The sequence below is a fragment of the Littorina saxatilis genome, linkage group LG7 (assembly GCF_037325665.1).
Source record: "Littorina saxatilis isolate snail1 linkage group LG7, US_GU_Lsax_2.0, whole genome shotgun sequence".
NCBI lineage: Eukaryota > Metazoa > Mollusca > Gastropoda > Littorinimorpha > Littorinidae > Littorina > Littorina saxatilis.
In genome coordinates, this window is record NC_090251.1 from 41,731,266 (window position 1) to 41,758,765 (window position 27,500).

The window sequence follows — 27,500 nt, forward strand, 5'->3', positions numbered from 1 at the left end:
CTTCTTTATTAACTGTTCTAAATGGGAGGAATTCGGCCAACAAGATGACAAGCAGGGTTTCAGTGACCAGCGTCTGCAATTTCTGTTTCTGGATCAAATCGTCTGAAGCTAGTATAAAAATAACGCTTCTTGTTGTTGTATTTCTTACCGGTGCCAACGTTTTAGTAACTGATCCAGAAATAAACACAAGAAGCTTTTCTAAGTCTTTTTTCCAGTTATAGCATTCTATTGCTCTAAATGTCCGTGGGAAAGACATTGTACATAGTACATAAGAACGAAAGGACAGAAGGCCCAGTGTTTTCTTTCTTTCTTTATTTGGTGTTTAACGTCGTTTTCAACCACGAAGGTTATATCGCGACGGGGGAAGGGGGGGGAGGGGGGGGGGGGAGATGGGATAGAGCCACTTGCCAATTGTTTCTTGTTCACAAAATTAAAGCACTAATAAAAAAATTGCTCCAGGGGCTTGCAACGTAGTACAATGTATTACCTTACTGGGAGAATGCAAGTTTCCAGTACAAAGGACTTAACATTTCTTACATACTGCTTGACTATAATCTTTACAAACATTGACTATATTCTATACAAGAAACACTTAACAAGGGTAAAAGGAGAAACAGAATCCGTTAGTCGCCTCTTACGACATGCTGGGGAGCATCGGGTAAATTCTTCCCCCTAACCCGCGGGGGGTTCCAAAAAGCTAGGACAACAGGCTATCTGGTCTTCATTGTTTTTAAAGGGAGGGACTCTTATAATGGTGTCAAATTTACAGAGGTTATGAACAACAAATGGAAAACAGTAAGGTCTTAAGAGGAGGGAGGTTAGAAAGGGGTGGTTCCCGCTCTACTCCGTTTCAAGTTAATGCAACTTCTTTATCGATGTCATGTACTGCCCCTCTGTGAGTGTGTGAGTGTGTGTGTGTGTGTGTCTGTCTGTGTGTGTCTGTCTGTGTCTGTCTGTCTGTCTGTGTGTGTCTGTCTGTGTCTGTCTGTCTATGTGTGTCTGTCTGTGTCTGTCTGTCTGTGTCTGTCTGTGTCTGTCTGTCTGTGTCTGTCTGTCTGTCTGTCTGTGTGTGTCTGTCTGTGTCTGTGTCTGTCTGTGTCTGTCTGTCTGTGTATGTCTGTCTGTGTCTGTCTGTCTGTGTCTGTCTGTCTGTGTGTGTGTGTCTGTATGTCTGTGTGTCTGTATGTCTGTCTGTGTCTGTGTCTGTCTGTCTGTGAGTGTCTGTCTGTCTGTCTGTGTCTGTCTGTGTCTGTCTGTCTCTGTCTGTCTGTCTGTGAGTGTCTGTCTGTCTGTGTCTGTCTGTCTGTGAGTGTCTGTCTGTCTGTCTGTCTGTCTGTCTGTCTGTCTGTCTGTCTGTGAGTGTCTGTCTGTCTGTGTCTGTCTGTCTGTCTGTGTCTGTGTGTCTGTCTGTCTGTGTCTGTCTGTCTGTGTCTGTCTGTCTGTGTCTGTCTGTCTGTCTGTGTGCGCGGCGTGTGTGTGTGTGTGTATGTGTGTGTGTTGCATTAAAGTTAAATATATTCCCCTCAGAAAATCGTGGTGTTGATTTAGGATTGTCCTGGACCCGAACGGGAAGGTACGATACACTGATAAAGTGGGTTTTTAAAGTGTTTTTGTCTAAGCTAAATCGATGCAAACCAAAAATTCGAAACAGATCACCTAGCAACGAACGGAATCAATCTTTAACACCAGCTGTGTATAGGTCACCATGACCTGAATACAATTACACACAAGCACTAAAAGATGACGCGGAGTTCAGTGCATGTCCTTGACCTTGTAGAAGCTTAACATTTATCTTACAGCAGACTTCTTTCTGGGGAAAAGGCGTGTTCATTAATAATAATACATTTAAAAAAAACCAGTTGCACGGTACTTCTGTGACGTTGTTAAACTGCCTATTGGAGTATTAGTTTGTGTGTGTGTGTGTGTGTGTGTGTGTGTGTGTGTGTGTGTGTGTGTGTGTGTGTGTGTGAGAGAGAGAGAGGAACAGATAGGCAGACAGACAGGGACAAATGTTAGTCTATGTGTCCTTGTGTCTGTGGAGCAGGTTTTGATGAAGGCTCCATGTTTCTTCGTTTCTTGTCGGTTTGTGTCTATGCTCGTTAACTTGTGGGCGGAGGACAGTTCTGTTTTTGGTGTGCGTGTTTCTTGTGTTTGTTTGTTTGGTTTGTTTGTTTATTTGTTGTTGGCGTTTTTTGTGAATGCTTTTTTTTAAATCGGGGTCCTGTTTTTAGACGTGAGCGTTGAGACAAGAACAGATACAACATTTCTAAAACTCTTAGATATGTAAGAACGAAGGTGGTGGTATTGATACAAGTCATGAGACAGGTTTTAAATTGCAAAAATGCGCCGTGAAGCGAGATGACCATATCCATGAGCAATTCAGAGCTATCAAAAAGTGTATAATTGCAATTCCATACACGGATCAATTCTAAATGCAATTCCTGCACTTAACACAATTATATTGGGCGGTGCTTCCTGTGTTCGTGGTATCCTTTGATGAAATCAGGATCTGCAGTGTGCTTCGGAACCCGCGTTCAAAGTGTAGCACTAAAATTGGTATAAACTGTGCATCATTATATGACCTCTACCCGTACTTTGATGTAAAACCGGATTCTCTGTAACACGTAGGCACAAATAACGCGGGAAATAAGTATCACAGTGCCCTAGATAAACAGAAGCAAGGTCACACATTTCAAATGAAATCAAAATTTGACTAAATGTAAAAAAACGAAAATCAAAAATTAAAAATAATGAAAAGACAGATGTCTGAACCCTCGTTTATAAAATCATCGCAGGAACTGCATTGGAGGAACTCGTTCAGAGCTTCAGAGCATTGCAAAATAGTCACCTGTATAGTTGGGCGGGTTCGGCCAAAAGGGCCCTGTGACCATCCATGTTTCAGCCAGTCTGTCTCTCAATCAGATTAGTTATCGTAGTCCACAGTAGACTGACAACTGGCGCATACAACTTTTTAGACACTGTTTGGCTATGTTGGTAGAATTGTCGGGGAATTCCTACACCTTGTTGTTGCACGCAGTAATGTTTACAACAACCCACACACGCACGCACGCACGTACACGCATTCACACACGAATGATTCTCTCCCATTCGTGCACAAAAGTAGTATAGAAGAAGCAAAAAGTAGCAATAGTAGTGGTGGTAGCACAACGCGACACTTTAAAACATATTAAATAGTTTAGTACTTCTGACAACGATCAGCAGATACAGGAAAATGTTAATATGTAAAGCGTTCTTCGAGAGATGATCGCATGTAAGCGATGCTACTTTGGAAGAAAACACGAGTATGATCTTGACAGAATGAGTACACAATAGTATTCGAAATCTTACATATTTTAAGCATTTTTTTGCTTGTTTGATTGTTGTTGTTTTTCGTTTCTTTGTTTGTTTATTTATGTGTTTGTTGTTCATTGTTATGAATGAAGCATACGCAATCTTTCAACCAATATAAATAACTCATGTCTATTTTGAAACACGGTGAAAATAGACAGTAACAGTTGTTAACTTTTCGCTTACGAGAGAAAACGCTCCTATGGCCGTTGTTTCGAAGAGGGTTTTTTTCGGCGCCATTTCTGGCTTGTAAATCCACGGGCGCAGTGGCGTAGTGGTAAGACGTCGGCCTCCTAATCGGGAGGTCGTGAGTTCGTATGCCGGTCGCTGTCGCCTGGTGGGTTAAGAGTGGAGAATTTTCCGATCTTCCAGGTCAACTGAGGTGTAGACCTGCTAGTGACTTAACCCCCTTCGTGTGTACACGCAAGCACAAGACCAAGTGCACACGGAAAAGATCCTGTAATCCATGTCAGAGTTCGGTGGGTTATAGAAACACGAAAATACCCAGCATGCCTCCCCCGAAATCGGCGTATGGCTGCCTGAATGGCGGGGTAAAAACGGTCATACACGTAAAAATCCACTCGTGCTAAAAACATGAGTGAACGTGGGAGTCTAAGCCCATGAACGAAGAAGAAGAATCCACGTGAATTTGTTACCGGTAGGAAGCAAAAAGTCGATGGCTTTTGCCGTTTGAAAGTTAAGGCTTCTACACTTTTAAGACAAAGCGTTTTGACAGAAACAAAAAGAAGAATATTGAAGAAAGACTGCTAAGAAAATGAAGTCTTAGCATAGTTTAAGCTCAAACTGTTATAATTCAAATTCATTGTTCAGGTAATGGTCTTTGAAACGCTCTGTAACCTCAGCCTAGACGGTGTGTGTTCACTCGCGAATGCATTGATGAAGCCAGGCTGTATTACCAATCGGTCACCATGATTCGTTGTGATAAAACACACACGATTGACGGTGCCGCGGCTGTAGACGTCGACAAAAAAGAAGCCCCGATATATGCACAATTCTCACAAAAACACCTTGACAGTCAATACACAAAACATAGTCAGTATGAACGAGGGTAATAAAAAAGCAAGTATGCACGTGTTTGTTTTGTTTTTAACGTACTGTACTGGGGTCAACCAGAACAACAATAATGAAAAGAGTAGGAGGGTTTTAAGTAACGGGAGGGGGGGGGGGGTGGCGAGGGGTGATTGAGGATTGGTTCAGAACAGAGAAACGCAAGCTTATTCGACGCGGGAATTCCAGGTTTCCCAACGGTGCAAACCGCTAAGTCAGTGATCCGTGACTTGGAATAAATTTGCTTCTTTAAAAAAAATAAAAATTAAGATAATACAAACCCTATCGACTTGTGCTTGCCCACACTCGGTACACTCGATGTCACACTCCGTTAGTCATGTTTCCCAAAACGGCTGGCTTAGTTCAAACTGGTGCTTAGATCATACACTGTAACTTGAACTGACAGCATTTGTTACTCCTGGCCACAGTGAATGCCTTCACTACAGGTAGGGTGTTCTTTGTGCTTTTTTTCCGCTTTTTTTCGGGGGGGTGTGGACCAACTCTCCACATATGTTTGTTCGCCTCCACCTCCTAGCACACACAGGGACAGAAATAAATATTCCTGTGGTGGGTTTTTTCAAGCAAGTTTGATGCAAACTGGCCATGTGATCCTTCCCAATAGTTATAATGCAGCCTGATCTATGAAGATCAATCTCAAGATGAAACGTCAAGTAAAACATTTTAATAAAACTATTTATTATATTGTTGTCGGTTTTTTTTATTTTTTTTTTTAGTAGCAGTCTTAGTTTTTAATAACTAACAAGCAAACAATCAAAAACACCGGTAATTATTCACAACAGACGTTCACTGCCTGTGCATTCCCCAAAGGTGAATACAAGTCGACCTTGGCCTACATCAAGGTGTCGTGGTGCTATTTTTAGACACTGGGAAACTCCGGTCGCTTAGACAGTTTTACCGAAAATTGTCCTCGGGACGGGTTGTGGGACGACGAGGAGTTGCACTTGTAGAAATGGCGACGGTGATAATCATCTACCAGCGTTCAGAGGTAAACAGGCGTGGGCGTCGAGTATTTCTGTGCTTCGTTCTTTTCAGCTGTTCTCCTTTTTTACACCTGTGTGCATTCCGATTTAAGTGGTTAGTGCCACTCAGTGTTGAATGGCTACTTGAATGGCACTAAAATTCTGTCTTCCACAAAGGTTGTTGTGTCATTGGAGTAACTTTGCGGAAATCGATCTGATCTTGTCATTTTTGGTGTGTGTGTGTGTGTGTGTGTGTGTGTGCGTGTGCGTGTGTGTGTGTGCGTGCCGTGCGTGGATGTGTGTGTGAGTGCGTGCGAGCCATAAGCGTGCGTTCGTGCGTCTGTTTGTCTGTCTGTCTGTCTGTGGGCGCGTGCGTCTGTGGTCTATGTCTGTGTCCTGCGAATGTATCTTTCTGATAGTCTGCCGTTCAGTCGGGCGGGTTGGCTGGCTGACCGGCTGCCAGTTTGTCCGTCTGTCAATTATGCTTGCATGACTCGACTTGTGTTCGGCATTACTCTGGTTAGTTTAAAGTAAAGGCTTGCTTGTTTCCCTAAAGCAACTGTGTCCAGTGGAACAGGAAAAAGGAGCTGCTTACAAGAAAACTACAAACATTACAACAAATACTAGTTACCGTTATCTTACTAGGTCACTTCAGTCTCATTTACCTCCCTTTGACAAAATCTCACACTAATCCATCAGTCAAGAAAGTGAATTGTCTGCGAAGAAGCTTGCAATATCTTCATTTCCTGGCTTTTTGCGTGACAGAAAAGCTGTCTGTAAGTGTTCTGCATCGGAAACTCGGTCAATTCTAGTAAAGCGCAGAGAGCATAGTTTACTGTGGTTCGCGCTATATAAGCTCTTATTATTATTATTATTGTTATTATTATTATTATTATTATTATTAATAATTCCACCACGTATTGTTCACGGGTTGCTGTTCTGTGTGTTGAAATTGTGGCCGTTGGTGGTGGCGATGGCTACTGTTGCCTATGCCAATTGTATTTTGCAACGTTTAAACGCTCAAAAAGGACAATACTAATTTTCGCCTTTCTCTTTAATGGTGAATTTTCCATTATATAGAGAACAAACGTTAAAAAAATCGCATTTGAAAAATACATTGTTTGTGTGCAGCCTGCTCTGGGCCAATCAGATGTGTTGTCTTATTCACCATTGGAGGGCACGTGCTACGCTCAGCTCCAGCCAGTTGCAATGGACTTTTCCATTGGTTCACTCATTGCAAGTAAGTTTTTTTTTATCTTTGTGGTGGTAAGTCAGGGGCGGATCACTTCATTTTTAAGGGGGGGTTTCCAAATTCCTTTTAGGGACAATTCCACGACAGGCGACAGGTGGAATGCCCCCCCCCCCCCCCCCCCGAAAAATGTTGATAAAAACAAAGAAAATTGAGCAATCTGGTGCAATCTGAACCATGAAACTTCCCCAAAAACACCTTCCAAAAAGTACTTTTAAGAAGACAAATTTGGAGTAAAATAAAGACAATTGTCCGGTCTGGTGCAACCTGAGCAAGAAAATTACCCAACTACTTTCCAAAACCATCACTAAGAAGACAAAGGCCGGCTCCTAGGGGAGTCCGGGGGCATGCTCCCCCGGCATTTTTTTGATAAAAATCAAGGAAAATGGAGCAATCTGGTTCAATCTAAGCCATCAGTTTTTCTTTGTTTTCAAATTTTATTTTCTCATTCTTTTTTCTTAAGCTTGGGGGGGGGGGTTCCGGAAACCCCGGAAACCCCCCCCCCCCCCCCCCCTGGATCCGCCCCTCTCTCTCTCTCGTTCACTCATCGCAATCATATTAGTTTTCATGTATACATGTGTCTGTGCATGCGTGTGTGCCTGCATGTGCATATGTAGGTGTGTGGGTACATGTGTCTGTGTTCAGAGCATCTGCTTTTGAAGCTGAATATGGGGGGGGGGGGGGGCTTGAGAGGAGACAGTATCAAATAGAAGGAAGGGGTGGGGGTAGGGACCAGTTGATGATATGGGGGTGGGGGGTGGCAATCGAATTGTATTGGTTAGATCTTCCTCGTTCGGCGTCTAAGGGGTTTAGATTCAATAGTATTGGGGGGATGTCCGATTTTAACTGCAACTTTCTTTGGTCTCCTCGGAAGTCGCACCATAACTATAAGTATGCTAGTCACAAGCAGAGGTCATGACATCTATTGTTGATTTAATTCAATACTGCTACTGTTAAATAGGTACTTTCAGTGAGACTGAACAATTAAAGTGACATTGTCAGCAGAGGATCTCTTACGACCGGAAACGGCGTTTGGGGGATTTTGAAGTTGACACACGATTGTTTTTCTTCTGTCTTTGTTTGCAGTTTCTTTGTTTGTTTCTTTGTTTCTTTCTTTCTTTCTTTCCAATCTTTTTCTTTCTTTGAGTCCAAGGTCAAGATGTGTGGTTTGATTAATAAGAATATGCTTTGTAGATACTCAAATACTGTTATTTACTTGTTCTTTATTCATTGATTTATTTACTTTTTCTCTGTTCATTAATGTGTGTGTTTTTTTTAATTCATTTATTCATTGATTCATTCAATGATTTTTAAATTAACTTTTTATCTACTCATTTCTTAAAACCATTCTTATTTATCGGTTTATCTATTATCCTGCAGGTTCCACCGACATGGGCATTTACTTATCTATTTTTTTTTTTTTTTTTTTTTTTCTTTTTATATATTTATGTATGTGGTGGTTTTTGTCTGTATGGTTAATTGTTTTATGTAGGTTGTACATTTAATGGTTCTATTCTGTTTATGTTCTTTTGTAAAGGGCCTAGAGCCATAGGTTAGGCACTTAAAAATGTCCAGTTGTTATTATTATTATGTATGTACTTATTTGTCTGTTTATCTATTGTCCTACAGTTTCCACCAACATGGGCATTTACTTATTTATTTATTCATCTTTATTTTTAACTTTCTTTTTATATATTTATGTACGTACTTATTTATCGGTTTATCTATTGTTCTACAGGTTCCAACAACATGGGCATTTACTTATTTATTTATTCATCTTTATTTTTAACTTTCTTTTTATATATTTATATACGTAATTATTTATCGGTTTATCTATTGTTCTACATGTTCCAACAACATGGGCATTTACTTATTTATTTATTTATAATTTTTTTATTATTATTTTTTTTATATGTATGTATGTCCTTATTTATCGGTTTATTTATTGTTCTACAGGTTCCAACAACATGGGCATTTACTTTTTTATTTTTCATTTTTCATTTTTTTTTTTTATATATATATTTATGTATGTACTTATTTGTCTGTTTATCTATTGTCCTGTAGATCCCACCAACATGTGCCTGCCGGACGGTCTGGGTGACTCGACGTGTGCAGGCTACCTATTTGTATTTACAAACGTATCTGTTTATCTATTGTCCAACAGGTTCTACCAACATGTGCCTGCCGGACGCTCTGGGTGACTCGACGTGTGCAGGCTACCTATTTGTATTTACAAACGTTTCTGTTTATCTATTGTCCAACAGGTTCTACCAACATGTGCCTGCCGGACGGTCTGGGTGACGCGTCGTGTGCAGGCTACCCAGTGGGGTCCCAGTCCTACCATCACTACTCCTATTCCTCTGATGACTCCATTCCTCCCACCTCTCCAGAAAGTGTGTACGAAGGTAGCTGCATGGACCCTCTTGGAGGTCGTCCTTTTGCATCCTCTTGGTTACCCCCCTTGCATGTGCTGATTCATTTCTTTTTCATCCTTTGTTTCTATACTTTCTTTTTTTTTCCTTTTTTTTTCTTTTTTTTTTTTTGGGTTGCGTTTTTTCTTTCTTCCCGTCTTTCTTTCTTTCTTTCCGTCTTTCTTCCTTTTGCTCTTTTTTTCATTTTTATCTTTCGTTTTTTGTTGGTTTTTTTCCTTTCCTTCCTTCCTTCCTTCTTTCCAATTTTCTTTCTTTCTTTCTTTCTTTTTTTTCTTTCTTTCTTTCTTTTTTTTCTTTGTTTCTTTCTTTTTTTTCTTTCTTTCTTTCTTTCTTTGGCTTTAGACAAAAGTGCATGTTCTGTGGTACCTCCTCGTTAAAGTCGTATCTTGTGTGTAATAACAGACTGATCGCTCCTTAAGCGTGCGTCATCTTTCTTGCTCTCTTGTACAACAACGTTTGAACTAGATTTCTTCAAGTGTTCATAGGCTTCTCTCATAAATGCTTTGATTAATTGCATCCGATTTTCTTCATACGTATAAGTAAAGTGATCCACTTTGTGTGTCATCCGATGGCTACTTGAAAAGTGTTACACTACGTGGCATAGCACACTTATATAAGCGTACCATCAGTTTCGCTTTCATGACTGTCTGTTTCCTTTGCACGAAGTGAGCAGTGGTGTCGGTGATTAATTTAATCAAACCATGACTTATTTGATAATACATGGTAGATGACTCCAGATTTGTTTTGGTTATATGGGCATACTATACGTGTGTGTGGGGGGGGGGTGCGTGCGTGTTAACAAGACTCTAAGTAAAAATATATTCCTTTTTAAAATTCCACACGACTCATTAAAAACATTTCCGCAACTAGCTATAGAGAAAGGCTACCGTTAGTTTGTTTCTTTGTTTGTTTGTTTCTTTGTTGTTTGTTTGTTCAAAGGGAAAAAGAAACACCTTGTGTGCAGTTTATCTTTAAAGTTGATCAAAGGCGTGGTACATGAAAGTCACATCAGTACATTGGCAGCGTACAAAAGACATTCACGCCTGATAGGTAACCTATCATCACTCAGCCAAATCATCCCTTTTCCTGGATACTTCCTTCCGTCCTTCTTTTCCTTTGTTCGAATCTCCATAGATATATCCGCATTGTGGGTTAGGTAAAGGACAGGCTACAGTTCCTTTTGATAATTGTCCCCTTTGTTACTGTCCCCTTTGTTCCTTTTTCTTTAAAGAAAACCCAACTGTTTGTTGTTTTGAAAGAAGGTCAAATGATCTGATTGATCTTGTGTTTTCCAGACGAGTTATCGGCCATCCAGGACGTGTTACACCAGCGCATGATCGGAAGGACAGCGAGCGACGACGATGAAGACAGCGGTAAGTCTGGTGACGGAATCTTGATTTTTCATTAATTTACATGAACTGGAAAATGCTGTGTGTGTGTGTGTGTGTGTGTGTGTGTGTGTGTGTGTGTGTGTGTGTGTGTGTGTGTGTGTGTGATCTCCCCCCCTTCTCTCTCTCCCTCTCTCTCTCTCTCTCTCTCTCTCTCTCTCTCTCTCTCTCTCTCTCTCTCTCTCTCTCTCTCTCTCTCTCTCTCTCTCTCTCTCTCTCTCTCTCTCTCCCCCCCCCCCCAGAGAATACAACTCAATTCAATTCAATTTAGTAGTGGGTTGTTTTTTTCTATATCAGTGATGTCTCTCCGTCCGTCTGCCCCCCCTCCCCCCCCCCCCCTATCCCGCTTAACTTACTCCTTTCCCTTTACCCCTCTCCATCCCTCCCCCACCCCTCACTCTCACCCTCTCTCTCTCTCTCTCTCTCTCTCTTTCTCTCTCTCTCTTTCTCTCTCTCTTTCTCTCTCTCTCCCTCTCTCACAATCTCTCTCAACCTCTCACAATCTCACTCTTCCTTTCGGTGAATGTTTAAAACATTGTTTCTACAAATACAATCATCTGCTGGATACCATTCGAAGGGTTGGGTGATGATATCTTTGGACATTTTTCTCTTGGCAGTAATGTTCGACTTTGAAGATCTTGATTTCCTCGACCAATGCTCGCGAGATAGTGACTCCCTGTCCAACGGATCTAGGACAGACTACCCAACGGTCATCGTCGCAGATCAAGGTCAGTGAGCAACAGCGATGATGATAGATGATGGATGATGATGGATGATAGACGATGGATGATGAGGATGAGGATGAGGATGATGATGATGGATGATTATGATAGATGATTATAACGGATGATTATGATGGATGATTATGATGGATGACGGATGATTATGATGGATGATGATGGATGATGATGTTGATGATGATGATGATGAGGAGGAGGAGGAGGAGGAGGACGACGACGTTATAAAGATAATAATGATTAACAAAAACTAAGTCCGATCGCACAACTTTTACCACAAATAAACCTCTCTCTTTTCTCTCGTTCACAGCTTACTTCACAGCGCCGCCATCACTCCACAGACCCTCCCCACGTCATCACATGACAACGACGACATCATCACCAGCAACCACCCACCACCACCACCACCAACACCCTCACCATCACAGACCCATTTCCTCCTGGTCGCTGCATTACAACGACGCTGCCACCGTCAACCGATACGACGACCCCCGTTTTGTCCTCCCTCCCACCCCCACTCTCTCCCCCTCCTCCTCCCCCTCCCCGCGCCTTCAGGAGGTGAGAGAGCCGTTCCCTCCTATGATGAATGACCTGTGGAACGAAGACGACGATGATGAGGATGCTGAGTACAAACCTTACTGTGACAGCCGACGAGGTGAGAGAATTTGGTTGTTGTTGTTTGTTGTTGTTTGTTGGTTGTTGTTGTTGTTGTTGTTCCTGTTTGTTTGATTGTTTATTTGTGCCTACTTTTTCGTTTTCTGGTTTTGCTTTTTTCTCGTTCTTCTTCTATGTCTGCTCCTCCTCTTCTTCCTTTTCTTTCTTATAAGCCTCTTCATTTACCCCCTCTCTCTTCATTTACCCCTCCCCCCCCCTCTCTCTCTCTCTCTCTCTCTCTCTCTCTCTCTCTCTCTCTCTCTCTCTCTAGCTCTCTCTCTCCGTCTCTCTCTCTTTCTCTCTCTCTCTCTCTCTCTCTCTCTCTCTCTCTCTCTCTCTCTCCCGTCTCTCTCTCTCTCTCTCTCTCTCTCTCTCTCTCTCTCTCTCTCTCTCTCTCTCTCTCTCTCTCTCTCTCTCTCTCTCTCTCTCTCTCTCAATCTCAATAGTGGTTGTTGTTTTTCTACAACAATGACGTCCTTCGGGCACACTTTTCTACTGTGGGTCATTGTCGCTGACTTATTTTAAGATTACAGTATCTCTTCTGTGTACTCTTGATTCACATAACCACCTTAAAGTTGCGTATTGGTAGCTGTCATTCACGCCATACCGTTTTCCTCAAACGTTCACACACAACCAGTAATACCAGCCGTGCTTTAAGTTGGGTTTTGCCACGCCAATTCTTTTCCGGGTCAAGTAATCACTTTTGCAACATCCGGCAGTGAGCAGGTGGATTTCATGAACGGCTCAAGAGAAACCCGATTCCATGGTCTTCCAGCCTTCCCTGACTCCGTTTCTCGCTACCGTTTATTCATTCCAAAAACGTTCACCTTTTCCTGTCTCGTTATATGTCAAAGCAGCACTGCCCTGATATGGCCCTTCGTGGTCGGCTGGGCGTTAAGCAAACAAACAAACAAACAAAATCCTCCTACATTTTACTCACCCCCGTTTTAAGTCATCTTCTGTTTGAAGACCTCGCTTTCTGGAAATTGTGTCCACGTCACTTGCAAATTTACCTCCATTCTAACAGTATCCCGGCCCCGACTTTCTCAGATATTTGGATGGTCTTGAAAAAAAAAGGGACTCGGGAGGGGCACTCTGTCAAGAAAACCATCAAATAAACCTTTCATAAGAAGTCTGCTTGTTATCGTTCTTTATGGGGGTTTTGTCAAACGATTGTACACCGCAAAATGAAATAAAAACACACACGCTTAAACCATAACCTTAACCAAATCTTGTACGTTTCACCCCCAAACAGGAGCGAAGAAGAACTTGCTGTGGAAGTTCTTGCTATGGGTGTTGGACCATCAACCCGACCTGGCCCAGTGGACGGACATGAGGAAGGGAGTGTTCAAGTTCGTGGACACTGCCCGCATCAGTACCCAGTGGGGTCAGCGAAAACACAAGAGAGACATGACCTTTGAGAAACTCAGCCGAGGCATCAGGTAAGACAGCAAGACTGGGACTCGAGAGAGAGAGAGAGAGAGAGAGAGAGAGAGAGAGAGAGAGAGAGAGAGAGAGAGACAGACAGACAGACAGACAGACAGACAGACAGACAGAGACAGACAGACACAGACAGAGAGAGAGATAGAGACACAGAGAGAGAGGGGGGGGGGGTGCAGAAAGACAAAAAAAAGATAAAGCGAGACTGAGAAAATAAGAGAGAGACACAGAGAAAGAGATGCAGACAGATCAATCAATCAATCAATATGAGGCTTATATCGCGCGTATTCCGTGGGTACAGTTCTAAGCGCAGGTTTTTTTGGTTTTTTTTATGCAATTTATATCGCGCACATATTCAAGGCGCAGGGATTTATTTATGCCGTGTGAGATGGAATTTTTTTACACAATACATCACGCATTCACATCGGCCAGCAGATCGCAGCCATTTTGGCGCATATCCTACTTTTCACGGCCTATTATTCCAAGGCACACGGGTATTTTGGTGGACATTTTTATCTATGCCTATACAATTTTGCCAGGAAAGACCCTTTTGTCAATCGTGGGATCTTTAACGTGCACACCCCAATGTAGTGTACACGAAGGGACCTCGGTTTTTCGTCTCATCCGAAAGACTAGCACTTGAACCCACCACCTAGGTTAGGAAAGGGGGGAGAAAATTGCTAACGCCCTGACCCAGGGTCGAACTCGCAACCTCTCGCTTCCGAGCGCAAGTGCGTTACCACTCGGCCACCCAGTCCACAGACAGACAGACAGACAGACAGACAGACAGACAGACAGACAGACAGAGGTACATGTATCAAGTTAAATGATAACGTGTTGAGATAGTTTACTTGTATCTTTACTCTTCGTTGCACAAGTGAAAGGTTGGCATGACACGCCTACTGCTATCTAGTAATCACCAGGTACATTTCCTTACCACCTGTCTACTTTTCCTTTCGCAGTTTCCATGAAAAACCCTCTGACTCATTAAATAGGCAGTGGGTTCTTTGTTAAGTAACTCAGTAATTACCTCTCCTTTTTCTGTTGTTAACTAATCAAATAAAGACTCCATTTGACGTTGAGGAAGCGACCCGAATTTGTCAGGGATGGGGCGATAAAGTAATGAAAGAAAACGAAAACAACAGAAACGAGAAAAGAAAGAAAGTGGGGTTTTTTCACGCGGGCCTATCCAACATTATTATCCCGTCGCGATATAACCTTCGTGGTTGAAAACGACGTTGAACACCAAATAAAGAAAGAAAGAATCCAACATTATTCATGATTTAACCGTGCCTTCAATGTCGACTCAACTTTAAGGCACCATGAAAACAGTTCTGCTCAGTATCTCCGAGCTGTCCAGGCTGTTACATGGGATAAGACCATCCCTCCTCTTCGATACATACCCACAATCCACATCCTGACTTCCAGTAATTTTGTGCAGAGTGAGAATCTGTGTATGAACGAATTCCACAGACAGCCACTATAGTGTCCACCGCAACACGGTGGCCTAGTGGTAAGGCGTCCGCCCAGTGAGCGGGAGGTCGTGGGTTCGAACCCCGGCCGGGTCATACCTAAGACTTTAAAGTTGGCAATCTAGTGGCTGCTCCGCCTGGCGTCTGGCATTATGGGGTTAGTGCTAGGACTGGTTGGTCCGGTGTCAGAATAATGTGACTGGGTGAGACATGAATCCTGTGCTGCGACTTCTGTCTTGTGTGTGTCAAAGCAGCACCGCCCTGATATCACCCTTCGTGGTGGACTGGGCGTTAAGCAAACAAACAAACAAACAAACAAACAAACAAACTTCCATTTGTGCAGAGTGAGAATGTGTGTATGAACGAATAAAAGCGTCGGGTGATTTATTTTAATGTTAACATGGAACGAAGCGTGGCTTGACATACATAAAGTGGCTTGACATACATAAAGTCCGACTTTTTCCCTGAATTGAACTTGAAAGCTTATCCGTCAAAAACAAACCACAGTGTCGAAAGAGTGGGTGGGGCTGGGGGTAGGGGTGATAGGGCGGGAAAGGGGAAAAGGGGGGAGCACTAAAGGGTGATTCATATTTAGGTAAATGGAAACCGGATATGAGTATATGAAGGGACAGGACATCAAACAAACCGACCCCGTCCTTTTTTAGTGTGCTATTCGTGTGACTTCTGTTGTACTCGTGAGGTTGGGACTTCTTTTTCAACATTCCTTTTCGTGGCCGCTTTTCCTGGATTCACAATCACTTTCACTCAATAATGGGGACTTAACGTCCTCACATATATATAGACATAGACATAGACATAGAACACTTTATTATCTAAACGAGGTGTGGTGTAAACAGCATTACAATAAACAACATAAAACGTAAGAACATAAATAAAATATCGAGGCGCAAATAGTCCACTCATAATAGTCAAGATTAGGACTACAATATCAAAACAAATCTCTCTCTCTCTCTCTCTCTCTCTCTCTCTCTCTCTCTCTCTCTCTCTCTCTCTCTCTCTCTCTCTCTTCGTCTCTCTCTCTCTCTCTCTTTCTCTCTCTCTCTCTCTCTCTCTCTCTCTCTCTCTCTCTCTCTCTCTCTCTCTCTCTCTCTCTCTCTCTCTCTCTCTCTCTCTCTCTCTTTCTGCCACTAATCTAATTGAACATGTACGTGTATACTCAGTCGCTGAAGAAGTGTAAAAGTGAGGGCGAACGGAGACCTGTTCGTGTTTACACGTTACAAAATAATGTTTCTCACCAATATCTTTGGAAAACGAATGCTGTTGTAATTGTTGGATTGAACAGTATTTGATTCAGTTACATGTTAACAAAGCCATGGACTGTGTGTTATAATAAAGGAGCAATTGTAATTGTTAAACTTAAAGTCATTGTGACATGTAAAGGATGAAAGTCGCTTGTTTATTTCAATACCTGTTATTCTCTCAGGTGCTTTAACACTTTCTACCTCAGCTATGTTGACCAAGTTTTTTTAAGCCGAGACGAGCTGTGCTGCAGCAGGTCACTCAGAATTGTAGTAACTGTGTAGTAACTTTGTATCAACACGCTGGAATGCAGGCGTTAGGTGGACGTTACAGGAAGCGACTGAAGCTAACAGTCTGAGCGGATATATCCGTACCTGGGAGACAATGAGTTAAGAGCGCTTTCTTCCCTTTGTGTACCAGTTATGTATAGTTATTGTTATGGTTGTCTGTGTGTTCCAGACATTACTACAAGCGAGGCCTGATGGAACGTCTGTCCAACACTCGCCTCGTCTACAAGTTCAACTGGGAGAAGGTGCCCAAGCGCTACAGGAAGGCCTGAAGCGCGTGACATACGCACCAAGCACACTTCTGTCACGTCGTGTCGTTCGCGTGTCACGTTGGTTCCCAAAGTCAGCTTCAATGACGTTTGAAGGAACAGTTTGTTCATGACTTTCCTGGCCTGTGTCCGCCACTTAAGACAATACGAGCACAGTTTTTCAGGCATGAACGTCGGGTTTGAAGAGTCAAAGTTTTAAGAACACAATTTTGTTCACCTGCGTATGCGTGAAAATGTTGAACGTCGGGTTTTGAGAGTCAAGGCGTTGAGAACATATGTTAATTTGTTCACCTGCGTATGCGTGAACATTTTGGATTCTGAGCGTATTTTCAACAGTATTTATGCAAATTTAAAAAAATGATGATTTTTGCGAGAACTCTTTTTTCAACATGAACATGTTGGCATATATTTCAAAGGTATTTAGGACGGACAGTTTTTTTCGCTTGTCCCTGCAATAGAGGACTTTGCTACTTTTCCTGGGTTTCCATTCCTGCATGGAAAACATCATCTTTCCTCGCCATCTGGTGACAGTATGGGAGGAACATTTTTTTCGCTCGTGTTCAACACAACGTTAATAATGTATGATATCCCCAAGGATGTGTGGCGTCACTAGCGAATAAGAACGAGTTTTGTGGAGGTGTGTGCACAAGGCGATGCCTGTATTGAAATTCAAAAAATAAATAGGCAGCCGACGTTCCAAATTTCAGAATAAAAAAACAAGACAGGTATGTTGATTGAAGATTAAATTATTGACAAAACGTTTAATTATTGATTGATCATTGCCTCATTCAAGATACGTTTTGTGTAATTAGTGTTTTTCTGTGCACCGAAAAGACCGTTGGGTCGATATATTTGGGAACTTAACGGTTCAAAAAAATATATAATTAAACGTTCCAACAACATACTTTCTTGGTTTTTTTATGTGGAAGTAGCATGGCTTTAGCTAAACCACTCCACGACGTTGACATAAAAAGCTAGTGAATAGGAAACGTGTTACCGGTGTCGCTCAAAAACTGTGGTACTAGACTTGGTATGTAGATTTTACAACAAGGCAATCTTGTACTATTGAGTATGATTTTGCTGCGGACTTTATCGCTCAAAATTAAAGCACAAAACATACTGCTGATACGATCGTATGGTTCCTTTCGATTTGTTGTTTCTGTGTGATATGCGTTACATCATTAAAGTATTTTCTTGGAAGCTTTGTCATAGATGATGCATTTTTCAATTCAAAAGTCTGTCGCAGTTTCGAAGTGCACGTCAATATTCGACATTGACAGGCAACATTCACCAAGATATTCCAAGAATTGATCGAAGATGTTTTGTCTCAATATGCATTTTTACGTATGAAGTGTTCACATATCAGTATATGCTGAAGGTTTTCCAATGTTTTTGTTACATTTTCTGCATGTGCTGTGCCGTTTGCTTAACATCGAATGACCGTTAATTGAACCGGGTTTTCGTCTTCTTATTTTTTGAAGAAAAATAACTTGCTGACACCCACGTGTATAATTTGTATTGTTTGCTCAGTTGTAAATACAAAGACTGCCATATTTTACCGGTGAAATGTATATAAAGATGACTAAATGTACATCATGTTTTGAACTTCAGAGCAGCTAATTACCTTATCAATGTGCACATAAGCGTGTTTGTCATCATTTTGACGAGTTTTCATTCACAAGCACCTGGGAAATAAATCTCATGTTCCCCGGGCAATAAATCCCCGGTTACCATAGTTGCAGGAAGCAGGTTATACATGGATAATCAAAAGCAAACCCAATAGAAACGCTCGGGGATTCTTCGGCTCTTTTCATTGGTGTTTCCCCAGACCTAAACAGACGACACGACACTGCTTTGCAAAGTTCCAAAAACGAACTGGCAAACTGGCAAAAGTAAACAAAAAACAAAACTACTTCATGAAAGGTCATACATTCATCAAAAACAAATGAAACCTAGCGATATGTTTTGTCTTCTTACAAAGTCATGGAGTGCGTGTATCTGTGTTTCGATACACAGACGTTCGGAGAAACACGAACGTCAAGTTCAAGTAAAACGACCCCTGACACACACATTTTGACCTGTGCACAAGACGTTGTATCGATAAACGAAGCGCAAATAAGAAACAATAATAAAAGCAAAGAAAATAGCAACAAGATATGCAAACATCTAACAAAGCCGAGCAAGCAGAATGACAGGTCAAATGAAAAACAAAGAGGTACTGAGTCGGAAACAAGATCGCGATTCTTTCCTTCGCTGCACGACGCAACTCTTCTGTGACCTTTGACCCAACGTAGCTTCCACATTCGATCACTCAGCTTAATATTTACAACAGAAAGCCGAGGGGGTGGAATACCGAGATGAGCCTACAGAACTGTGCATCCTCAAACCTGACATATTCATCCCAACATTTAATGAACTCAAAAACACAGAAAGTTGCTTTCACACGCCAACATTGATTGCCAGTGGTTACCAAACCGGGACTCGTGTGGTTATCAGCACGGAACCCGTGTTTCAAAGCATGGCTCCCTGGGTTGATTGTGCACTTATTTTCTCAATACCAAAATGATGACAAAAACGATGTTTGGTGGTTTGTTGACAGATCAGCTTTTTTTCGGTCCTCGGGGGGCATATCGACTTTTGTTTCATATTTATTGACCACACACACACGCACACCGCTCCCAGTGTGTGTTTTAATTGAATCAATATCTTTGTCATACACACAAGTAATTAAAAAAACTTTAGCTCCCGATAGTAAGTCTGCAGTCACGCCTTCGTGACAAATATACAGTTGTTAACACGATGCACTTTGACTTTCTTGATGACTCTCCATCACCTCAAACGAAAACAAAATGACAGCAGTTAATTTAACATTAGTCACAAAAGTGTTTGCAAATGGCTGGGTTTTCCACTCTTGCCTTATAATTATGTATCACCAAGGCTCCAAATAAAAGTGAAGGTTTTCTTTCTTCTTTTTTTTTCTTTCTTTCTTTCTTTTTTTCTTTCTATCTTTCTATCTTGCCAAATAGATGTAAAATGTTTCATATTGAACATTAAAAGCCAAAATTAGTTACCGTTTCCCAATTATTGACAAAATACATGCACTTGTGATCACGTGATGACTACCAACGAGACCAAGGCCCTGGCTGAATTGTATTGCCTTTTGTGGGAAATGAAGGTCGTTAGAAGTGCGTGCACTTACAAGACAAAGCACAGCGCTCTCAAGGACAATGTCACCCAATCAATACATTAATTTTGCCGATCACAATTACACGTGCAATTGTTTGTTTGAGACAAAAACCTCCCGGCCCGGTCTCCTTTTCCTTCCCTTCATTTTTACCCCTCTCTTCATAAGCCCAGCCCAGCCCAATCCCCTCCCCCCCCCCCCCCCCTGCAACGCCACCTCCTTCCCCCTTCCTGTTGCTGAACGTCACTTCCGACGATTTTCTCAGATCACGAGATACGAAGACTGAAACACTTTGTATTTTTCTATTGACCAATGAAAGGTCCCATTGTTAATTGTTTAAAACGCATTCAAAGGGTGCAGAGGGACTTGCTATTATGGGTTTATGGTTTTTTTCCAAACAATTTGTTGATATTGAAAGATTGCGTTGTATGAATGTGAAAGTGGATGAGTGTTTGATTAGTAGGGGAAAGGGGGGGGGGGGGATATGCGTATCTTGCAAACAATGAAGCCTTGTCACTATTGATGAGTTACAACACCAGTGTTTTGTGTTTTTTGGGTAGAGCTTTTTTAAGCATTCTAGCTAAGACTGTTATGAATTGTATGAATACTATCAATCTAAAATCTGCGTGTTGTTGTTTTTGCTTTTGTTGTAGCAGTAGTTATTGTTGCAGCTGTTGATGATTAAGGGAGAGTATGGTGACAGATGCCCAGCTGAAGTGTCGAATCTATGTGCAAACAAATAATCACACACACACATCGACACACACACTCTTACACAAACACACACACACACACACACACACACACACACACACACACACACACACACACACACACACACACACACACACACACACACACACACACACACACACAAGCACACACGCAAGCTCGCACGTACACACACACACACACACACACACACACACACACATACACACACGCAAGCTCGCACACGAACACTCACAGACAAACACACACACTCACACGAACACACACACACGCACACACACACACACACAAGCACACACACACACACACACACACACACACACACACACACACACACACACACACACACACACACACACACACACACACACAAACACTGTAGCAAGACCAAACAAGTCGCGTGAAGCGATAAAAAAAACACATTTAGTACACTCTTTGAATGCAATTTATGTTCCTTATATGATCGAACGCGTCTTTTTACATTCAGTCAAGTTTTGACTAAATGTTTTAACATAGAGGGGGAATCGAGACGAGGGTCGTGGTATATGTCTGTGTGTCTGTGCGTGTGTGTGTGTGTAGAGCGATTCAGACCAAACTACTGGACCGATCTTTATGAAATTTGACATGAGAGTTCCTGGGAATAATATCCCCGGATTTTTTTTTCTTTGTTTCGATAAATACTTTTGATGACGTCATATCCGGCTTTTTGTAAAAGTTGAGGCGGCACTGTCACACCCTCATTATTCAATCAAATTGATTGAAATTTTTGTAAAGCAATCTTCGACGAAGGCCGGACTTCGGTATTGCATTTCAGCTTGGTGGCTTAAAAATTAATTAATGTCTTTGGTCATTAAAAATCTGAAAATTGTAATAATTTTTTTATATAAAACGATCCAAATTTACGTTCATCTTATTCTACATCATTTCCTGATTCCAAAAACATATAAATATGTTATATTTGGATTAAAAACAAGCTCTGAAAATTAAAAATATAAAAATGATGATCAAAATTAAATTTCCGAAATCGATTTAAAAACAATTTCATCTTATTCCTTGTCGGTTCCTGATTCCAAAAACATATAGATATGATATGTTTGGATTAAAAACACGCTCAGAAAGTTAACACGAAGAGAGGTACAGAAAAGCGGGCTATGCAGCACAGCGAAACCACTACCGCGCTGAACAGGCTCGTCAGTTTCACTCCGTTATGCACAAGCGGCGGACTACGGTCATTGTGAAAAAATGCAGTGCGTTCAGTTTCATTCTGTGAGTTCCACAGCTTGACTAAATGTAGTAATTTCGCCTTACGCGACTTGTTTAGATTTCATATATGGTAAAGCTTTAGAAAAAAAACAGAAACCCATGGTAAAAAAATATCTGAGCATGCGCACTTGTTGTAAAAAGTCGGTAAAATTTAATTTACGTTTTATTTTTAGCTGAGCAGGAAATAACCTATTCAATTACATAAGTTAATAGGGAGTACACACTTATTCAGCTTGTAGCATTCAATAATTCATTCAATTCATACAATAATTCATTCAGTTCACTCAATATTTCATTCAGTTCATTCAATAATTCATTCAGTTCATTCAATAATTCATTCAGTTCATACAATAACTCATTCAGTTCATGCAATAATTCATTCAGTTCATTCAATAATTCATTCAGTTCATTCAATAATTCATTCAGTTCATTCAATTCACTGCTCAATAATTCATTCAGGTCATTCAATAATTCATTCCGTTCATTCAATTCATTCAGTTCATTCAATAGTTCATTCAGTTCATTCAATAATTCATTCAGTTCATAGAATAATTCATTCAGTTCATTCAATAACTCATTCAGTTCATTCAGGGACCTATATTAGGTCTATGAGTTCATTCAATAATTCATTCAGTTCATTCAATCATTCATTCAAAGGACATACTAATAGGGGGACACACGTACATCACTTCTTCTCCCGTATGCCCTGTTTTCCCGCTGTCGGCGGCACTGTAACTAAACGGACAAACGAATTCGACAGCAATCAGATGAAAGAGATAGTGAGAACACACTTTGCAGCATGTATGAGAGAACGAAAGGAAGAAGGAAGGCGAACAAACACGTTTAAAGGTACTGAACTTGTCAAATCCAGGTGCACGGAGCCCCTGGGGCTTTTAGTCATACCTCAGGCAGCTATCCGTTAGAAGAACTACCAAGTTTCATTGACTTGCACCCAAAGAGTCAAGAACTGCGATTTTTTTACACATTAATTTCGTACTCGGACCCGGCTGGTCTTGGCCTATTTTTGGATCTAAATTTAGATCAGGTAGATCACCACATCATGCACATAAAGACACGTCACTAGCAAACTATGTCAGACGTCATCATGAGTTTGTGTAAAACAAAGTGGAGGCCGGAATCACTCAGTTGAATCGAACTCCGACCAAACACAACGTACTAACTAGGTTAGTTTATGCACTCGCGTGAACAAGAAACTGTCGAGCTTCACAGATGTCGTCGTTGAGTAGTTTTGGGTTTGTTTTACTACCATAGGAGGATTTTTGAACTAAAAATGCACTCAGCTGCAACAAAAACGCAAAACGAAGGCTGTGAGCTGCACTGTGCCTTTAAGCATAGAGTATGAGTGAAAGATAGGCAAAGGGACATACTAATACAAAACACGTACATCACTTCTTCTCCTTTATGTCCTGTTTCCCGCAGAGACTGACAGACAGCAAGCAACCGCTCTGTCAGCACTGTTACTGAACGGACAAACGAATACGACAGCAATCAGATGAAAGAGATAGTGAGGACACAATAATTATAGCTATTCTGATGGACACGTGGGGGAATTCGGGGGCTGTGATTGGATGGTCTCTTCCGATCATCAAAGCATAATGCTACGGAAGTCGGCCATTTTTGCCAATATCCAAAAGCATATTGGCAATAACAAAGACGCATGGTTCCGCTTTACCCATCTGTACCACACGGTGTTTTAATCGACAACAGCATAGGCCTACACTGACAACTTGAAATTCTTCTCGGGAATGTTTTTCAGCTTTACAAATGTCGATAGCATACCCTTTTCTCAGCTAACTTCCCGATGAAACAGGACTAAACCAATTATTTTCTGTCCCTAAACACCACTTGAAAATGCCAAAAGTCGAAAGATGTAGTACAAACAGGGGAGTAAAACGGAACAGCCGTTTTTGTGTGCCTGTGTGAGCTCGGTTAATTTTGAACAAGACTACTTATGAAGAAGACCAAAACACAACATCAACGGAAAACTAGAAACAAGTGAAGAACTAGGATGCAACAAGGGGAGGAGAAGAGAACAGCTAATCCGTACAACGCGAGCAGACGGCTTGGGTGAATGGCATTTATACTTGTCTCGTCATGAAGCGAATTTTTCAACCTCAGTTATAAACGACTACATGAATGTTATAGTGCCATGGGTTGTACATCAATACTTCAGAGGGGAAATGGGGTATTTAGTGTGGAGTTACGAGATAAGAAAAGCTGAATGCGAAAGTTTGTGTCAGTGGTAAGGCGTCCGCCCCGTGATCGGGAGGTCACGCGTGGGTTCGAACCCCGGCCGGGTCATACCTAAGACTTTAAAATTGGCAATCTAGTGGCTGCTCCGCCTGGCGTCTGGCATTATGGGGTTAGTGCTAGGACTGGTTGGTCCGGTGTCAGAATAATGTGACTGGGTGAGAAATGAAGCCTGTGCTGCGATTTCTGTCTTGTGTGTGGCGCACGTTATATGTCAAAGCAGCACCGCCCTGATATGGCCCTTCGTGGTCGGCTGGGCGTTTAGCAAAAAAAAAAAAAGCAAAAAAAAAGATCATCATTATCATCATCATCATCGTCATCATTATCATCATCGTCATCTTCATTATTACGTGCTGAAGTTTTCCGACCTCCTTTTGTTGGCCTTTTAACTTTTTAATTTTTAATTTTTTAATTATATAATTGTGTGTCTATGCGTCCCAAGGACAGATTGTAAGAAAAGGCGTGGCCTTAAACCTTAATCCTTGTTAAATAAAGTTCAGTTCAGTTCAATTCAATTCAATTCAGTTCAGTTCAGTTCAGTTCAGTTCAGTTCAGTTCAGTTCAGTTCAGTTCAGATTCTCTCTCTCTCTCTCTCTCTCTCTCTCTCTCTCTCTCTCTCTCTCTCTCTCTCTCTCTCTCTCTCTCTCTCTCTCTCTCTCTCTCTCTCTCTCTCTCTCTGGCCTCCACGGTGTACATCAGCTGAAAATGTACAACAAAAAACATGGATTAAATTCATTCACCCCCAAAACCCCAAACCTGAAGTTCTTACCTTACTCTCTTCTTACTCTCTCCGCCCTAGATGTCACGACAGATCGGCACGGTCACATGTTCTTCCTTGCATGGCGGAACAGCTCTCAACCCCAACATCAATCTGCAGTCCTGTGTCACTCTCCGTGGGCACAGGCTGGCTTCTTGGACGGAACGGGGATTATCTGACTGACTGACTACTAGGGTTTAACGTCCTCTTAGACCAACTGGTCTATATTGGGACAGGTATTGGTAATACGTTGAAGATATGGTGTGATACTTTGATTCGAACAAGCCCGCTGTGGCTGTCTTCTTCGACACACCAGCATTGGGTTTGTCTCGTCAAAGTATCGAAATACGATCATGATAATCGGAGACGAGAGATGATGCATGCGTGTCTTCGTGTTTTCCAAGCCCTGAGACTTTCGCTGTGAACGTGGGATCTTTTTCGTGCGCATGTGTGCACACGGGGGTGTTCGGACACCGAAGAGAGTCTGCACAAAGTTGACTCCGAGAAATAAATCTCTCGTCGAACGTGGGGATCGAACCCACGCTTATAGCGACCAACTGGCTACAAAGCCAGCGCGCTACCAACTGAGCTACGTCCCCGCCCCGGGATTATCTGTCGTGTGTACACGCAAGAACAAGACCAAGTGCGCACGGAAAAGATCCTGTTATCCATGTCAGAGTTCGGTGGGTTATAGAAACACGAAAATACCCAGTATGGCTCCCCCGAAATTGGCGTATGCTGCCTAAATGGCGGGTTAAAAACGGTCATACACGTAATACACCAGAATCTTCAATATGCTGAAGGCGGGTGTGAACTAGAAGAAGAAGAAGAAGAACCACAAACGTCAGTCTTCGTGGGCGTGAATACTGGCATCCATGATGGAACCGTCTTTAACAAAAGCGTCATTCTTCTGCCCCTTGTTAGCGTTCAATGACACAGACCACAAGTGGATGACTGGCTTCCCTGATGGGGGCAGTTTTTAAAACAAAACTCATTCTTCAGCACCCTGTAAGTGTAAATTGGGAAAGGGTGGCTTCCATGGAAGAACAGCTATCAGCACAAAAGTCATTCTTCAGCACCCTGTAAGTGTAAATTGGGAAAGGGTGGCTTCCATGGAAGAACAGCTATCAGCACAAAAGTCATTCTTCAGCCCCCTGTTAGCACGCGTTACTTACTTGTATTTGTATTTGTGCGACGTTGTAGGTTTAAGAAAACCTGTTCGCCGATCTTGGTATGAAAAATAAGCTGCTGTGCGGGGGCTCTGGCATAGGCAGCTTGGGATGTATATATATTCCTGGTAGAGTTCCAGTACGTGTCTAGTTTTGACTTGAATGCGTTGACGGTGTCGACTGCTACGACATTGTCTGGTAGGCTATTCCAGTCAAGGACCACTCTCTCTGAGAAAACAGTTCTTCGCACTCTTGTACTTGCAAAGTTTTTGAAGAGTTTCTGACTGTTTCCTCTTGTGTTTCCTCTTGTGTCATGAGATGTGCTGTGTGGTTTGGTGAACTTGGGCCTCTGGCTCTGGTAGACTCCCTACAAGAATTTAAAAGTGTCTATCATGTCACCTCTTCGACGGCGGTGCTCAAGACATGGCAGGTTGAGAGCTCGAAGCCCGGCTCTGCTCGTAGGACAGGTCTTTTAGATCACTAGGCGTTGTCACAGACACAGGCTTCAACAAGAAATTCCTCCGAGGTAGGAAAAACACCCCCGTCAAAGGGAAATAACCTTCTCAGTTGGTGGCAGTGACTGAGTGAGAATGGTTATTTCCCTTTGACCATTAAGATGTCCCTCGATAAGTCCTTGTATAATTTTAATCCACCAATAACTCCCTAACCGTGTGTTTGACTGGTCCCAATTTTTGTAAGGACCGTCTCAGGAATGTATAGAACCTGTTCACCAACTTTGGTGACGATCGGTCCGTTCATTCTTGAGATCTATATGCGAACACAAACAAACAAACAAACAAACAAACACATCGACCGAAACCTATACACACCCCTATACCGGGGGTGTAATGACGGTAAACGTCAACCTTGAGCTCCCTGGCCGTGACTGTCCGTAAGCACAACCTGGCTTTCATGGCAGAACTCAGTAACGTCGGTGTCTTCACCCCGCTGTCATTTAATGACCCATCAAGAACACTGATTCTGGCTAATGACCCATCAAGAACACTGATTCTGGCTAATGACCCATCAAGAACACTGATTCTGGCTAATGACCCATCAAGAACACTGATTCTGGCTAATGACCCATCAAGAACACTGATTCTGGCTAATGACCCATCAAGAACACTGATTCTGGCTAATGACCCATCAAGAACACTGATTCTGGCAGGAGAGAAGTAATTCACAATTCCAAAACGAATGACCCGCTCTCAACACAACGAAAATGATTTCCCCGTGTGCAGTTCTGTAAACTGACTCGCATTGAGTGGCGAACACTGCCTCTTCGTTTTCACTCCACGGTTTGTATACTCCTCTGTAGTTGTTCCAGAAAGCTTTTTTTTTTAGTACATGTGAGAGAAAGTGTTTTTAAAATCCGACGACCGGCCCGCCATTTATCTCGGCTAAACATAGCACAGGTATGAAGCGTGTTAACTGAAGCGGAGTGGACTCACTACCTGGCGATTTGGCAGTGGTCAAAATGATGATATGATATGATGATATGTTGACAGACTGGTACTTAGGCTTTTGAGCCTTTGTCTGA

General features: G+C 42.1%; 1 protein-coding gene across 3 annotated transcripts in view; it reads left to right on the forward strand.

The window, feature by feature from the left end:
* Positions 1–20,393, forward strand: part of LOC138971486 (uncharacterized) — a 21,890-nt gene extending 1,497 nt beyond the window's left edge. Inside the window, exons 1-8 of one of the 3 annotated variants that reach the window (XM_070344220.1) lie at positions 5,314–5,422; positions 6,528–6,636; positions 8,910–9,050; positions 10,373–10,450; positions 11,083–11,193; positions 11,513–11,857; positions 13,112–13,298; positions 16,488–20,393. In XM_070344220.1, coding sequence (XP_070200321.1) covers positions 5,387–5,422; positions 6,528–6,636; positions 8,910–9,050; positions 10,373–10,450; positions 11,083–11,193; positions 11,513–11,857; positions 13,112–13,298; positions 16,488–16,587 — 1,107 coding nt within the window. In that variant the 5' untranslated portion in view covers positions 5,314–5,386 and the 3' untranslated portion in view covers positions 16,588–20,393. Of the gene's footprint in view, positions 1–5,313; positions 5,423–6,527; positions 6,637–8,909; positions 9,051–10,372; positions 10,451–11,082; positions 11,194–11,512; positions 11,858–13,111; positions 13,299–16,487 lie in introns of those variants that run through there. The other 2 variants (XM_070344221.1, XM_070344222.1) reach the window with 2 other exon arrangements.
* The last annotated feature ends 7,107 nt before the right edge of the window (positions 20,394–27,500 follow it).